The sequence below is a fragment of the Zootoca vivipara genome, chromosome 13 (genome assembly GCF_965207765.1).
Source record: "Zootoca vivipara chromosome 13, rZooViv2.hap1.1, whole genome shotgun sequence".
NCBI lineage: Eukaryota > Metazoa > Chordata > Lepidosauria > Squamata > Lacertidae > Zootoca > Zootoca vivipara.
In genome coordinates, this window is record NC_142596.1 from 6,612,012 (window position 1) to 6,628,256 (window position 16,245).

The 16,245-nt window shown below is 43.1% G+C and overlaps 1 protein-coding gene across 8 annotated transcripts in view; it reads left to right on the forward strand.

The window, feature by feature from the left end:
- The window catches only part of ZNF280D (zinc finger protein 280D), a 41,009-nt gene extending 25,676 nt beyond the window's left edge, over window positions 1-15,333 (forward strand). For all 8 annotated transcript variants that reach the window (XM_035130598.3, XM_088657194.1, XM_088657193.1 and 5 more), the window contains 7 exons: window positions 1,872-2,009; window positions 3,942-4,004; window positions 4,641-4,759; window positions 4,853-4,889; window positions 10,423-10,471; window positions 11,677-11,732; window positions 12,376-15,333. In XM_035130598.3, the coding sequence (XP_034986489.1) occupies window positions 1,872-2,009; window positions 3,942-4,004; window positions 4,641-4,759; window positions 4,853-4,889; window positions 10,423-10,471; window positions 11,677-11,732; window positions 12,376-14,362 (2,449 nt within the window). In that variant the 3' untranslated portion in view covers window positions 14,363-15,333. The remainder of the gene's footprint in view (window positions 1-1,871; window positions 2,010-3,941; window positions 4,005-4,640; window positions 4,760-4,852; window positions 4,890-10,422; window positions 10,472-11,676; window positions 11,733-12,375) is intronic.
- The last annotated feature ends 912 nt before the right edge of the window (window positions 15,334-16,245 follow it).

The window sequence follows — 16,245 nt, forward strand, 5'->3', positions numbered from 1 at the left end:
CTTTGTTTTCATACTTCTCGTAACCGCAGATAAACGGGGTAGGGAACAATGGATACTGGAAAATTCCTTTCTCAGACGATCGACTCCATTTTGGCTGTTCTTTTCCTTGGTTCTTAACTCAATCCCAAATCCGTTCTTATTTCCAATTTACAAAGTTCTATCACGTTTTCAAGCAATTTTTTACTGTTCACAACAATACAGTCAATCCACCCGGTCTTTAACAGTTTGACAGCTTTTGACAGCTGTCAAAGCGCTCTTCCCCTTAATTCCGCTGTACCTCAAGGGGGGCCGGACTCGGGGGCTGAGATGGTTCCAAAAGAGTCTTTTTTTCCCTTTCGGGTCCACAACTCCAAATTCTTTCGTTGTTCGGCTTAGGTTTTTTTTAAAAAACGCCTCCCAGTTTCCCATTAGGAAGAGACCGGCTTCCGTTTCTTTAAAGTCTCTCCTATTTTTCCAATCGGCAAATTTAAAGTCCAGATCAAAATTCCACTTACTTCTTTGGAAATCTTTGATTTAAATCGGAAGAATCCGCCGCTTGCCGGGTCAGGACTCGGAGCTTCGCTTCCCGGAGGTAAGATGTGGCCCAAAATGGCTCCCGCGGTTCAACCCCGCCAGTTCGCGATCGCTCTATTGAGCTCTCGCGCGGCGGGGGATCCGCCAAACGGAGCAGCCGCTGGACGCCTAAGTCACCGGAACTCTCTATCCGGTGCTTTTACGGGGAGTCCGCTCGCTCTGCGGACTTCCCCCCCCCCTCCGAGAAGCCAGGGACCTCGGCACGCGAAGTCCCTGCGTCCTTCTCACCGCCGCGACGAACCGGAAGTGGAATCACAATCTCTTTGTTCCACTGTCAAACAGCTCTTACCATCAGAAAGTGCTTCTTGATGTTTAGTTAGAATTTCCTTAACTTTTGCCGCCATTGGTTTGGATCTAGCCCTTTGGAGCAGCAGAAAACAAGCTTGCTTCATCTTCTTTGTAGTGGCCCTTTAGATATTTGAAGATGGTTATCATATCTCCTCTCAGCCTCCTATTATCCAGGCTAAACTTACCCAACTCCCTCAGCCATTCCTCATAATGCTTGGTTTCCAGACCCTTTATCACCTTGGTCACTCTTATCTGTACACGTTCCAACGTGTGGGGTCTGATCATAGTCTTGTATTGGTTCTCTGCTACAGTAGCAGTAAAAACTATGCAGATAAAATACATTTACAGTAAAAACAGTCTTGGGCATGTGCCTGAACTGGAGCCAAGTGGAGGGCGCCTCTGCCCCATTGCTGTTAAAAGCAAGAGAGAGGAAGATGTTCATATGAAGAACCTTTGACAGTTGCAACCTTTATACACATTTATAAACCTTTTTCACTTCTTGAAGTTGGTTAAGCATTGCAAACCTGTTTGCCCAGTATCCATAAGGCCTTGAAGTAAAGAAGGCTATTTTCAGAATGCCACATGCCCCTTGGAGCTCCTCCCATCAGCTTCCCAGCGGCCCTTCCCACTTCATTCCCTTATGCCACACCGACTCCCACCCTGGAAGGTCCTCTGGAAAGCATATTTCTAAAGATTGGGGGATGTTATAAAACAGAATTCAAAATCCAGAGTCTTTTCTCCAGCCCTGTTTAGGGAAGCTTTTAATCTTTAAGAAATTAGTGTATTTTAATATTTCTGTTGGAAGCCGCCCAGAGTGACTGGGGAAACCCCGCCAGATGGGTGGGGTATAAATATATTATTATTGTTGTTGTTGTTGTTGTTGTTGTTATTATTGTTATTATTATTATTAACAACTAAGCAAGCTTTTCTGGAAATAAATAATGATTTGAAACGGGAACTTAACCTTTTTCTTAATACTGCATACTAATTCTGACATTGGTTCATATTAGGTGCCCGAATATTCAGAAGTGCATTGAGTGTTATTCTGATATAAGGACATTCGCCAGCCACTTTCCAGCCTATGTTCACTGTAGTTTATGCAGATACAGCACTAGCTGCAGCAAAGCCTACGTGAATCATATGATGAGGTAGGAAATCTTCAGCCTCAAGTTGTTAAATTATGTCTGTAGTTTGTTTCTGTTCTGGTAGATTTCTGGTCTTTTTATATTGCAGCAAGCCTGTGCCTCAGTGCAGCCCTAACACCGCCTCCCCTTGTATGGGCACTGACCCTAACCAGGATTACTCCTGGGTAGGTTTCCCCCTTAAACAATATTTGAAACCTGCTTGTTGGTGGTTGGAAGCCTGGTTAGTTTTCAGTATGGTTAAAGCTGAGGCTGGGGGCTTCTGCTCTGGGAGAGAAGAGGTGGGCAAGGAGCATACTGTCTCTCAGCCAGTGCTATACTGCAATGCCACAGCTGCATTAATGGAAGATTGGGGCTCTGCATGGCTTTAGTGTCCTCTGTCACCTGATTTATAAAGGTAAATTGGCATTTTATGCTTCATTTTTTTAGAAAAAAAAAAGCTAGGCTGCTTTCTTCCACTAAGGAAGATTACAGTGTAAAAATAGAAAAATAATCAAAGCAATACCAGAGCAGCACAATAAAATTCTGTAATAAAATCAGTAGTCAGAAAAGCAGTGAAGAAAATCCAGCTCTTCAGAAGTAAACAAACAAACAAACAAAAAACCTCTGTTGGTTTAGCCTCCCCCAGAGATCTCTTTAAAGAGTCAGGTTCTCAACTGGTTCTGGAAAGTATATAATGACGGAGCCATAAATGCCTTCCTAGGGAGAGCATTCTGAAGCATTCATGCTACAATTGAAAAAGCTCCTGTTCCTCTTGCCCATTTTTTAAAAAACTCAAGTTTTGACCTAGAGCATAACGTATTGCCATTTTAACATGCTACAATTTGTTATATTTTAGGTTTTTGTAAACCCACCCTGGAAGCACTGCTGAAGGCAGTGGATAAAAATATTTTATTCATTTTATTCATTCATTCAGAATACTTATGTCTTGCTCTTTAACCCCAAGCAGTTCTCAAAAGCAGATTACAAAAGATTCTCAAAATTTGGCCACACTCAGATCTGGTACAGGAACAACTACTACTTGGCATGCCTTTGGAACCAGGATAGTTGAGCTTATTATTCTTTCCTGATGTTGTAACCAGGGAGCAGCTGCTACCAAAAACTTGGGAAACAAAGGAGAAGAGGCTGGGCAAATGGGTCTCATTCTTTTTCCTTCCTGACAGTAGCCATCTTGAGAAAGGGGGCTGAGCCAGTGTCACTGGTTCCTGTCTATGATAGAACATATTTAAAATAAATAGGTGCAGCACATAAAAAAGTAGACTTCCCAGGATAGGTTGTTGAAGAAGATTGATCTCAGATGGACTCTCCTTTCAGTCTTAAAGGTAGAAACAAAACTAGAGACTAGGAGAACATATAGGTAAGACGGTTGCCTATTGTTGCTTTTGTTTATATAAACCAATTTATATTAAATTAAAAAAATAGTCATGCCCTTTAGCTGTTATATGTTTCTTCTAGCAGTTCTGGTCACGTGGACTTTGCAGGGAAGTGGAAGCCCTGTAGAAGCCTCTGTGGCTTACTCTGTATATCACTGGTGTAGCTTTGACAAGCAAAGCAAGAGATGCTATTTCTGGTAATGTACATGAAGTTGTAGGAAGATATATTTGGATCCAAGGAACCTGTTCCATACACTTTCCTTTGTATGGATAGGCTTGCCGATTTCTCCCTGCTTCTCCTCTCCTCTCAAAAGTTGCTCTGGAGGAATCTCCGGTTCTTAACAGAGGTGTCTGGATAGCGGCTGAAATCAGTGGCACACCCTCCTTCACTAGCAGAAGCATCTCCCAGTCATGCAGCAGAATCTTTGGGCTCAAGAATGACTAGGCATCTGCTTGTTTTTATACCTTAGATTGCAGTCTTATTGTTTAATGTTGTATTATATAATATGGGGGGACGGGGACATTTCTTTAGGAAGTCCATTTCAGCTATTTTATTATCTTGTAGTTTTCACAGTGCTCGACAAAGTAAACGATTTTGGATTTATAAGACTCATTCAGAAGATCTGAGGTAACCATCTCCTTTTTCTTTTTTAAGGTGTACATTTTTTGCAACATGCATCACAATCCTTGGATAAGTCCCCAAGTGTATTTTAGATTGCAATTTCAGTTACTGTTGAATTGGATTTAAGATGTGTGCATGTTATCTGGATTCCATCTAACTTTTATTTCTTATATAAAGCTTTTGTTTTGAGAATGCAAAGCTTTCTTCATAAAATGAGACAACCCTAAACTAATATCCAAGCCAAAATTCTTGATTTTTCTGATGTTCTGAGATGTGATGCTGATTCTTTTCTTTGTTAAATTTTGCTCATCATCATGATTTGTTGTTTTGAATCCATTTTTCCACATGTCAGCAATTGCACGTATCCAGAAGTTATAAGGAAAACCATCCAGGGAGGGGCGGGCACTGATAACTTTGCTTACCAAAAAAAGTGCAACCTTTACTGTAGTATTGTTCTTTCCAATAATATTATTCATATATGCACTGCTTATGAGAAATTCTTGGAACAAACATGTTCCTAATATGTTTTATGTATATATTAGTCCAGTGCATAGTTGACTTCACATGACATGGTCAGAAGAAGCTTTTTGTAACCTTTTGCCTCCCTTGCACTCAGGGTTACTTCTTCCTTTTTTTCCCTAGGGGTGTTACTCTTGTTTGTCTTAATTGTGAGTTCCTAACTGATGCTTCCGGCTTGGATGATATGGCTACGCACTTGAACGAAAACCTTACTCATACTTGTCAAGTGATTATCGAAAATGGTATGTGGCTCATGTACCTCTGACATAAGCCAGATGTTAGCCTGTTGTCTTTTTGATGGTTTTTAACACTACTGATCTTCTCTTTAATTCCAGTTCCCTCAGACTATCTGGTTGCTGAAAACCTTTCTCAGTAAGTTTCTGGGATTAACTGTTTGTCAGTTGGGTGTTTGTGTTGATGGTCTTTCAGCATAGAAACAAAGAGTAGATACCTATTCTATGATACAGAAGCAAGTTTGGTTGCAAATTCCCTTTTAAATATTTTTATTAAGCTTTATTACATACACCATAGAGTTTTCTTGGCAGGGATACTGGAGTGGCTTGCCAGTTCCTTCTCCAGGTGCATCACGTTTAGTCAAAACTCTCCACTATGACTTGTCCATCTTGGGTGGCCCTGCACGGCATAGCTCATAGCTTCTCTGAGTTATGCAAGCCCCTTCGCCACGACAAGGCATTGATCCATGAAGAGTCGGACACGACTAAACAACTAAACAACAACCACATTACATACACAAAATAAGGGACGCAGGGGGTGCTGTGGGTTAAACCACAGAGCCTAGGGCTTGCCAATCAGAAGGTGAGCTCCCGTTGCTTGGTCCCTGCCCCTGCCAACCTAGCTGTTCGAAAGCACGTCAAAGTGCAAGTAGATAAATAGGTACCGCTCCTGCGGGAAGGTAAACAGCGTTTCCGTGTGCTGCTCTGGTTCGCCAGAAGCAGCTTTGTCATGCTGGCCACATGACCTGGAAGCTGTACGCCGGCTCCCTCAGCCAATAAAGCGAGATGAGCCCTGCAACCCCAGAGTCGGTCATGACTGGACCTAATGGTCAGGTGTCCCTTTACATACACAAAGGCCAGGATTTTTTTAAAAATGCAACTTGCTTCAAGTGTTTTTGGGGACATGAGGTTTATGTTTGGCAAATAATACCCCCCAATACTGTGTGTCAAGCCATATTTCAAGCATATGTGTTTGAGTGTGTGTGATAGACAGTTGTTGTTGTTTTTTTGGGGGGGGGGGTTTAAAATCTCTGCTTAGCATCCCTGAAGTGCCTTCTTTTGGAATCACAACCCAAGTCTAATTACAGTGCTTTATCTAATAAATTGTAGTGTTCTGATGCATCCTTATAAATGAGGAAGCAACCACCCAAGCTGATGGAGTTCCTCTGTGTACTGCATCAGGCCAAAGGGGGCCCATCTAATTCAGCCCCCTCTTTCCCACAGTGGCCAGCCCTTCTCTGCTGCTGCCCCCACCATCCACAATTGGCATTCAGGGTACACTGTCTATGAATCTGGCAATTCTGCCAGCAATCATAACAGTTGATGAAGCTCTTCTTCATGATTTGCCTAAATCCACCTTTAAAACCATCTGAGCTAAACTATTAGCCACCTTCATATCTTGTGACAGTGAGTTCCAAAAGCATATTGTGCTTTGTATGAAGAAGTAGTTTGCTGTTGTCGAGCCTAGCCTGAGCCTGTTGCCAGTTGTTCAAATGCCTTTTGTTACACCCTGTTAAAAAATGAGCTCCCATCTATTTTTTGTAGTGCTAACCTGTTTGAGGGATGTGAAATTTACCATTGTTGCAGCAGCTTGTATTCTTACAGTGGTACCTCGCAAGACGAATTTAATTCATTCCAGGAGTCAATTCGTCCTACGAAAAATTTGTCTTGCGAGTCGCGGTTTCCCATAGGAATGCATTGAAACTTAATGCGTTCCTATGGGCTCTGGGGGACTGGCGGCGGCGGCGCTTGCTTGCTTGGCTCGGGGAAGGCAGGGAGGCAGGCGGCAACAGCCCCGGCAAGCAGCGCCCACTGCGCTTTGGCTCCGGGGGTTCTGCCGCCTGCCTTCCCCAAGCAAAGAGAGCAAGCGCCGCTGCCGCCGCCAGTCCCCCGAGCCAAGTGCTGTGCCCACTACGCTTTGGCTTGGGGGACTGGCGGCGGCAGCAGCGCTTGCTCGGGGAAGGCAAGCACCGCTGCTGCCGTCAGTCCCCCGAGCCAAGCGCTGCGGGCGCTTGGCTCCGGGAAGGCAGGCAGGCGCTTGCTCTCTTGCCTGACTGCCTTCCCCGAGCCAAGAGAGCAAGCGCCGCCACCGCCAGTCCCCTGAGCCAAGCGCTGGAAGCTGACAGCTGATCTTCCTTTGCCTTCTTTCCGTGCTACAGCTGGTTCCCTCTTGTGTTCTGCTCGTCTCTGCCAGGGCCGAAGCGCAGCAGCGGTGAGCGGCAACCGGAAGAGACGAGCGGAACACAAAGGGGAACCAGCTCTGGTGCGGGAAGAAGGCAAAGGAAGATCAGCTGACCCGCGCTACAGCTGATCTTCCTTTGCCTTCTGTATCAGCTGTAGCGCGGGTCAGCTGTTGGGCGGCTTCGTCTTGCGAAGCGCGGCCATAGACAGCTTGACAACAGCTTCGTCTTGCGAGTCAACCTCAGATCGCAAAACGCTTTTGTCTAGCGAAAAATTTGTCTTGCAGGGCATTCGTCTTGCGAGGTACCACTGCATTTAGTTGGTCAAATTAAATATGTTCAGTGTCTCCCATACAGTGGTACCTCAGGTTACAGACACTGCTAACCTGGAAGTAGTACCTCGGGTTAAGAACGGGTTAAGAACTTTACCTCAGGATGAGAACAGAAATTGTGCACCAGCAGCAGGAGGCCCCATTAGCTAAAGTGGCATCTCAGGTTAAGAACGCTTTCAGGTTAAGAATGGACCTCTGGAACGAATTAAGTTCATAACCAAAGGTACCACTGTATACAGATTTTTTAATTTTTATTTTTGCTACGTCAGACAGGTTTTAACATAAGACAGCTTATCATACTTTTTTTCAACTACAGTAACAAATTATCAACCTTCAGTATAAATAAAACATTATTTTCTGTATCTCTGGGCCAGCTGCTGGCACAGATAAAAGCCTGTTCCTCCTTTCTGAATATACATTGTATTTGGTAACGGGGGTTCTCCACAAAGCTGATACATAGCAATGCAAGAAAAGGAAGTCTTTTTTCCCTGGTCACTTTCAGTAACAGTATTGATTGTAAAAGTTCCCTCCTCTTCCATATGGCTTTGACATAACATATTTTGCACATGGTGGGTTGTTTTCCTCTCACTACGTAGTAGAAACAATAAACTGCTATACAATGTTTCACAATATAAATGTGATTTTCATGTTCTGCATATATTTTTGACATATAATCCTGGTTCTATGTAGTATTTTAAAGTCATCAATAAGACCTTACAATAAGTTAGATATGCTTTTAAATACAGTATATGCTTTTAAGGCCAATCCTATGAGGAATCTTTTGATAATTGTCAAATGGGTGCTAATGACATACATCCTTTTAAAGTTACAAAAAATGGAATGAGTTATGTCAGCCTGTTAGCACTGGCTCTCGCCTTCATAATTAAACACATGCAGCTCCTTATTATGCCAAGGGCCTTGTATGTTGCTGCAGCCTTAGTAGGGTCATTAATCATTTAATTCATGATTAATAACATTTCTGTGTAAGAGGTGCAGTTCCATACTTCAGCAGATTAAAATTGACTTCAGTGCCACATAAACAAAGAAGATACAATCATCAGAAATTTCTTTAAACAAAAGCCTTTTGAAAGGTTAAATTGTATGTTAAAAATTATGAGTCTACAAGGTTTTATAGGAGAGGTGCTCTTCTTGCTCTTTCTGCAGTAGAGTTCTAGCATAAAATATGAAAATCAATCATGGTGATGTGATAAGTTGCTTGTTTATTGTGGTTTAGAAGTCAATACATTTAAATAATGTATAACTAATGAAGTATGCCTTTGGGAAATATTTGCAGAAAAATCTACCCTTTAAGTGATAGATTGAGGTCTATATTTACCAACAAACACTACAGGAAAGCCCTTCATTGTGGGACAAAAATGCAGAGTTATGGCTGGAAGACTTTTTCCATGAGCATCTCAGTTAAAAATAGGCAGGGAAATGGGAGCCCATTCTTTCCAGCAAATCTCTGAACTTTTAGGTATGCATTTTGCTAATAATTTGGTTCAGGAATGGCAACAACCTTGCAGTTCAGAAAGTGCAGTTGTTGGGCATTAGTGCTTTACAGAATGCAGAGGCAAAAGAAATGCAGGCCTTGCCCAAGAAGCTTAGTCTAACCTAGGTGTGAACAGGAGCTGCCATGCTGGTTGCTCACATGTTAGTCCCATTTCTATATAATTGGGTGGGATTAAACAAGTCTGGCTGCTCCCGTCAGATTTTGTTTAGCCCCAAAGTTGAATGGGAAACACAGCAGAGGGGAGTGGAATTTCCTCTTAAATAGAAATTAATTTACTTAATTTGAGCAATTCATACCTTATCCTTCTATTCCAATAGCAGCACTCATGGTGACTTGAAAAAGAAAAAATAATAAAAAATCTCACCAACAATAGACTATTAAACTATTAAACTGAGACAAGCATCACAGATGAAAATGCATTATGCTGCAGAGTTATCTGCTAAACCAATTCCTAACAGAAACAACTACCTGGAACAAGCTGGGGAGGAAGAGAGAGGTGGGGCCAAGTGGGCCTCTATCTTTAGGTAGTTCCACAACCTGCATGCAGAATGTTGTAGATGGAACATGGAAAGAGTAAAACAGCCCTACTTCTCCTTGTTTCATTAGGGAAGGAGGAAACCAATGACTCACAGTGGAGATTTTCAGAATACCGTATATTCTGGCGTATAAGGCGACTGGGCGTATAAGACGACTCCCTACTTTTCCAGTCAAAATATAGAGTTTATCCCAAACTTCCAACACACACCAAATAAAAATTTTCTGTATCTCTTCCTCTCCCCGCTTTTTAAATACCAGTAAATGAAGCCAAAAGAGAGACATCAGTGCTTAAATGCACAGATGTTTAAATGCACTTACTTGCAGGCATGCTAAGAACTACAGGTAGCATTTTGAACTACCGTAGATTTCATTCGGAGGGAGGGGAGGGGAGGTGGAGAGAGGGAGAAGGGGAGGGAGCGCAGCCCAGAGCCGGCTCCACTCGCACTCTGGAGGCGAGTGGGGGGGGGAGAGAAAGAAAGAAGCTGCTATCTTTCCGTGTTTTTCTTTCCCCTCTTCCTGCAGGGAAATAAAGCAGCAGTTGCTTACATGCGCATAAAAGGGTGCCGCTTTCTTTCTCTGCACGGAGGAGGGAGGAAGGAGGAGGAGGGAGGAGGGAGAAAGAAGCTGCTTCTCTTTCTGTGCTTTTCTTTCCCCTCTTCCTGCAGGGAAACAAAGCGGCAGTTGCTTACACGCGCGTAAACAGATGCCGCTTTCTTTCCCAGGAGGGAGGAGGGAGAAAAGCTCCATGAAAGAAAGCGGTGCCTGCTTGCATGCGAGTAAGCTGCTGCTGCTTTCCCTGCAGGGAAGAGGAAGGAAAGCCCCGTGCCGCGTCCCCTCTCGCTTACACGGTCGCTGCATATGGTGGGGATGCGGCTGCGGCCGTTTTTGAGCTCCCCCCACCGTATGCGGCGACCGCAGAATCTTATTCCCGGCGGATAAGACGGCCCCCCAACTTTTGAAAAGATTTTCCTGGGTTCAAAAGTCGTCTTATACGCCAGGATATACGGTAGTTGAAAATTTTAAATGTGTGTTAGTATTAATTTCCTGGACTTTAACACATTGATGATAATATGCTGTCTGAGAATTAACAAATGTTGTTTCATTCTTTAGCCTGGTTAGTGATGCATTATTGAACACTGGAAGTGAAGAAACATCCCAGGTAGCGTACATTTGTGTTCTCAACCTTTTGAACTGGCATGCACCTAGAGTGTATTTAGAAGTGTGTGTGTAGCTTTATTTTTATTTATCTGCAGCATAATAATCTCCAGTGTGTATATATTCTAGTGGTCTGTTAAGCCAACTTTCAATAGCGCAACTGTTACTTTCCTATGTGTATGTTGTGTGATATTAATGCTTGAACTATTAAAACGGGATCCGTTCCGGAGGCCCGTTTGCAATGTAAAAAGCCTGCAACCTGAAGTGCCGTATCTGCACAGGTGCGCAGTGCGATTTGGCACTTGTGCACATGTGCAAAGCGCGATTTGGTGCTACTGCGCATGTGCGAGTGGCGAAACCCGGAAGTAACACTTTCTGGTACTTCCGGGTCACTGGAGGACGCAACCTGAAAAAAACGTAACATGAAGCAAACGTAACATGAGGTGTGACTGTATAGTAACTTTGGAGTGAAAAAAGAATCCTAGATGGAATCCCAGATCCCAAAAGAATTCCAGATGGGCCCTGCCCATGTGGGTGGGGAGCAGAAGTTGCCACAGCACATCCACACTCTGCAGAAAGCTTTCTTTTAAACTAAGATATCTCAAATAGAAGGCATGCCTAGGATGGGAGCAGGTGAGCAAGGTGGGCTAGCAATGTGCTTTTGTCATTGGAAAGCTTAGGGTGTTACTGGCTTTGCTGAGTGAAGGAAATCTGAAGAACTTGCACTGCTTGGGTTCCTTAAAACTACAGGGCTAAGTCATATTTTGCAAGCAGGTCTGGTAATACCTTGTGTTCCCTAACCTGCATGAAGATGCATGGCATGCCTCCATCTGGTAAGCCAAAAACCTGAGAGGCCATGTCCCCCTTTCCTCTTTAGCGACAATTCCTTCCCTCCCCTCCCAGCCAGAAAAAATGGTTCTCTTTCTGATTCTGTCCTTGCCACAAATTTTGGGCCTGTGTGATCACCAGTTCTCTGTGCATGTCCCCAATGCTTCCTTCTTCATTTTCTCATTTACTGCAGTTCTAGACTCATAATTACAAGAGCTTTTGGGATCCCCGTTGTTCTACAGGTCTTGTTAGATATTCATTGAAGGTCACTCTTCATTGGGAGCCCAGGTTGTCTTTTGGAAACACTCGTTTCTCTTTAGCAATACCTAAAATTCACTGCATTGCATTGCATTGTAAAAAATAATATTATGTATATTTCAGAAAATTCCAAGGCTCAATACACCTGAAGAGCAAAAAGAAACATCTGTCTCTGCAAGGTAAATATAAGCACTGTGTCTTCTCACAAGGTAAAGTGAATCCAATATATTGCAGTTTCAAACTGATCTCCAAATTAAGTATCCCAAGTGGGAACCTGCAATAAGTTTATAATGCTGCTCTTCTTCTTCATGGTTCCAGACAGTGATGTCCTTTTTCAGGGTAATCTACTTCTTTCTCCTGGTTTATTCTTTCCCTTCTCTATCCTGCCTCCCGCCAAAAATGAAGAGAAAAGAAAGAAAAACATTCCATGCCTTCTTGGCATGATCAGTCCTAATTTGGTTGTTTTGTGGTGTTATTGTCGTCATCTTCCCCCCATGCTTGGACTCCCTCATACTTGTTCATGGATGGTGCCTTTTTGTCTACATAAGAATCTTGTTTTTAAGGTAGGGACCTGCACATATTTGAGAGAGAGAGAGAGAAAGAAAGAAGATTTAAAGTCCATCTCTTCCCCTCCTTCACTTTTCTATGTCTTAATGCACAATAATGGACAAAGTTGGGTGAATTTATCCCAAGGTGTGAGCTCTTACTGCTTTATAGTAAGGGAGGAGTTATTTAATTTCGAGGTTTTTTTTAAAAGGCGCTACTAAAATATAAGCAGTATGTTTTCTTAAAGTACTAAACTGTTGGATTTGCTTTTTTCAGCCCAGAAATAAAACACATTACAGAAGAAACAGATAAGGACCATCTGGAAAATCAAAGCAATGAAGCTGCTTTAGAAGTTGAGTGTGAAGAAAATAAATTGCCTGTTCTAGAAAACAGTCTTGCTTCAGAGCTTCAGGCCTGCTCAAATGACTTCATAAGCTCTGTAGATGGGGGAGAGACAGAGGGCCTTGGAAATCAAAGGGATGGAAGCCCTTTCACAGCTGAGTTCAAAGAAAAGATACCTCCATGTCCAGAAAACACTTCTGGCCCAGCGTTCCAAGCATGCTCAAAAGATTCTTTGGGAGAAGGGAACTCAGATGACCTTGCAAATCAGGGTGATGAAGAAGGTTCTTTAGCTGCTGGGTGTGAAGAAAACCCAACATCTCCGGTTTTAGAAAACTCAAATAACCCAATAAACCCTGCAGAAAAAACAGACATAGAGAGCTTTGTAAATCAAGGTGAGGAAGGTCCTCTAGCTGCTGCTTGTGTAGAAAATATGCCTATGTCACCCATGGAAGACTCCTCCATTTCAGAACATCATACTTTTTCAAAAGGCTCTTCAGGAGAAGGGGACCTTGCAAATCAAGGAGGTGATGGTCCTCTAGCTGCTGGGTGTGAAGAAAGAACACTGCCTTTGGTTCTAGAAAACTCCTCTGGTTCAGGACTTGACTCAGCCAGCTCAAATGATCCTGCAAAAGAAGGGGACACAGGTGCCCTTGCAAATCAAACTGATGAAGGTCTTCTAGCTACTGCTTGTGTAGAAAATATGCCTATGTCAACCGTGGGAGACTCCTCCATTTCAGAACATCATACTTGTTCAAAAGGCTCTACAGGAGAAGGGGACCTTGCAGTTGACCTTGCAAATCAAGGAGATGAAGCTTCTTTAGTGGTCAAATGCAAAGAAGAGAAATCTCCATGTCTAGAAAACATTTCTGATCCAGGGTTTCAAGCCTGCTCAAAAGACGGTTCAGGACAAGAAGAGACAGGTAACCTTGGAAATCAAGATGTTGAAGAAAATCCATTGCCTTCAGTTCTTGGAAATCAAGAAGTTAAAGAAAATTCATTGCCTTCAGTTCTAGAAAACTCCAAGTCAGGATTTTCAGCCTCCTCAAATGACTCCATGGACCCTGCAAGCAAAGACACAATAGGCAGCCTTGCAAATCAGGACGGTGAATGTTATTCAGCAGATGAGTGTGAAAAAAGTACATCGCCTTTGGTTCTAGGAAACCTCTCTGGTTCAGGACTCTTAGACTGTTCAAATGACCCCATAGATCCTCTAGAAGATGAAGATGCAGAGACTCCTGCAAATCAAAACGATGAAGGTTTAGCTGCCAAGTGTAAAGAAAGTCCATCAGCTGGAGAAGAATCCTCCATTTTAGAACTCCATTTCTGTTCAAAAGGCTCTGCAGAAGATGCTTCAAAGGACCATCTTGAAAATCAAACTGATGAGCATGAAGAAAGTACTTCTGTATCAGCTGTGAAAGACTCCTGTCCAGGATCCCAAGCCAGTTCAACTGAGACCTCTTGCGAAAGCACAGAATCTAATGATTTGGGTAATGGTGATCAGATAGAAGAAGGAAAATCCCCGAATGCTTCAGATAATAAAACCAACTCTTTCCAAAGTTCAAAGGATGCAGTCTCTGCTGCCGAGACAAAGGTGGCTGATTTGGATGAAGCTGAGCTAGCAGAATTGGCATCTGATGAAGAAAATGTCAGTTTTGAACAGTTTCTGAGGAGAAGTGAACCTGAATCTGTGCATTCTGATGCGAGTGAGCAGGGCAGTGTTCATCTGGAACCTCTGACGCCATCAGAGGTCCTTGAATATGAAGCTACAGAGATTCTCCAGAAAGGTGGGGCTCCACCTTCAGCAAAGAAGGCTGAGCCAGGTTCTGAACTAGAGGATCCTGCTGCTTCTGGAGAGAGCAGCCCTGCTAGCCATGTGGAGTCACCAGTAAGCCAGGCAGAAGAGAGTGAGGAAGCAAGCTGAAGCAGAATATTTGCATCACTTTGAACCAGTTGCTGTGTATACTCTTACAGGTGCCAATTGGGAAGGAAAGTGGGGAAACAGAACCATGGATTATGTAATAATGCCGAAGCTCAGCAGTGACAAATGAGACATTAGACCCTCTGATATGAAAGAGCTATCAGAAGCCAGAACCATTGCCTGCAGTGACCCAACCCATGAAGCCAAGAGGGAAATATGTTATTTATTTGATTCAAAGTAAGATCCCTGTAGGGGCCGCAGTCTTTGTATACTTGGGGTACCGGTGTTTCTCTATAAAAGGCTGTTTGGTCCACCGTCAGTCTGGAGAACTGTGAGCTTGGGTTTGATGTTGCATTCTGTTCCCGTCACGTCATGCTCAGAAGGAAACTGTGTGAAGGTCTGGCACCTCAGGATTGATGTGATCTTACATGATAATATGCTTACCTTAAACTTTCAATGAAAGTGGAATTATTATTAAAAAAGTAAATAGAGTTGTGAGTTTCTCAGTGTGCAAGCTGTGCAGAAACCTGACACTTTACTTGTTTGAAATAGGGCATGTGATGGCCTCTGTGTCTTGATTTTATTTTTATTTTTGTTAATTCGCAGCAGGTCCCCAAAACACAAGGTGGGTGGGAAGAGTTTAAAAACTAATATGGAAATGTGTAAACTGTTACAAAAAAAAGGACTTGAGAGTCATTGATACATTCTTAGTTGAAATTTATGTAAAACAAACAAATGGGTAGGGGTGGGGGATGGCATGAAAATCATTTTGATACGTAGCTAGGTTAAGGAATGTGTGTGACATCATTTAAAGTAGCTTGCCTCAAGTATTACCCTGATTTAAGTGCTCTATATGAACTTTTCAGAAAGTGATTTTGAACTTGTTGAGAATTGTTTTCAATAAACTTACATGTTTTGAACTTCCGTTAGGACACCGATGTACATATTTTGGATTAAATATTTGCAAGAAAATATGATGAGTTATTTTGTTGTTCATGTGTGTGTTTTTATTAATCACTTCGCTAGCTTGTGTTTTGCTCACATTTCTTTTATTACCCCCAGGCTGTAACTGTTTTGCATCTCCACCCCAGAATTACTGAAGGAAAACCATGTTTAAATAGTTAAAGACCTTAAACCACAGCCTGGACTGCAACAAAATGTGAATGTATCATAGGAACAGTGTTCAGTTTTATGCGCTTATGGCACGTGTGAGGTTTTCTGAGTCGAGGCAATCCCTCTCTTCTCATGGGTCCTTCTCCTGCCTATGCTACAGTTGCCTGTAAGTTCCTTGTTTTGTGCGGGGATACATTCTGGATACCCACATGTATCAGCAGAGCACGCATAAGCCTGTTCTGCCCCTTCTTGTGACATCTATATGACGTTTTGGGGCTGCTTCTGGGTTTGTCATGTTTGCGATTATGCGTCATTTGGCCACTCCTAAATCGGTCGTTGCCTGTGCATCCACTTTGGCCTCCCTTCCTGAAAATAGCCAACCTGTCAGGTCCACTGAAACTCTGGCCTGGGGATGTTATTTCATGCACAAGTCCCTGTATACCACACAATATATTTTTCTTGTGCCCATCATGCCTCTTCCTACCATCCAGCTGCCTGAGAAGAGCCGTATGTGGAATTGGGAGGCAAAGTGAGGCAGCCAACTCTGGCACAGTGGGTCTTTGGGCATTGGTGGGTGGTAGAGTGGAAGAGTTAACAGGACCAGTCCATGTGGCACAATCCCTGGGAATGTTCTCTTGTGTAAGTCCACCAGCTGGAATAAGTGGGATTTTTATCATGGAAGATTGTGCAGGGGGGGTGTCCCAGTGGATTATGCCCCGTTTTGATTAGGGTGTAAGGGCTGCGTCTGTGTGCCCTGCACCACTCATTCCCCC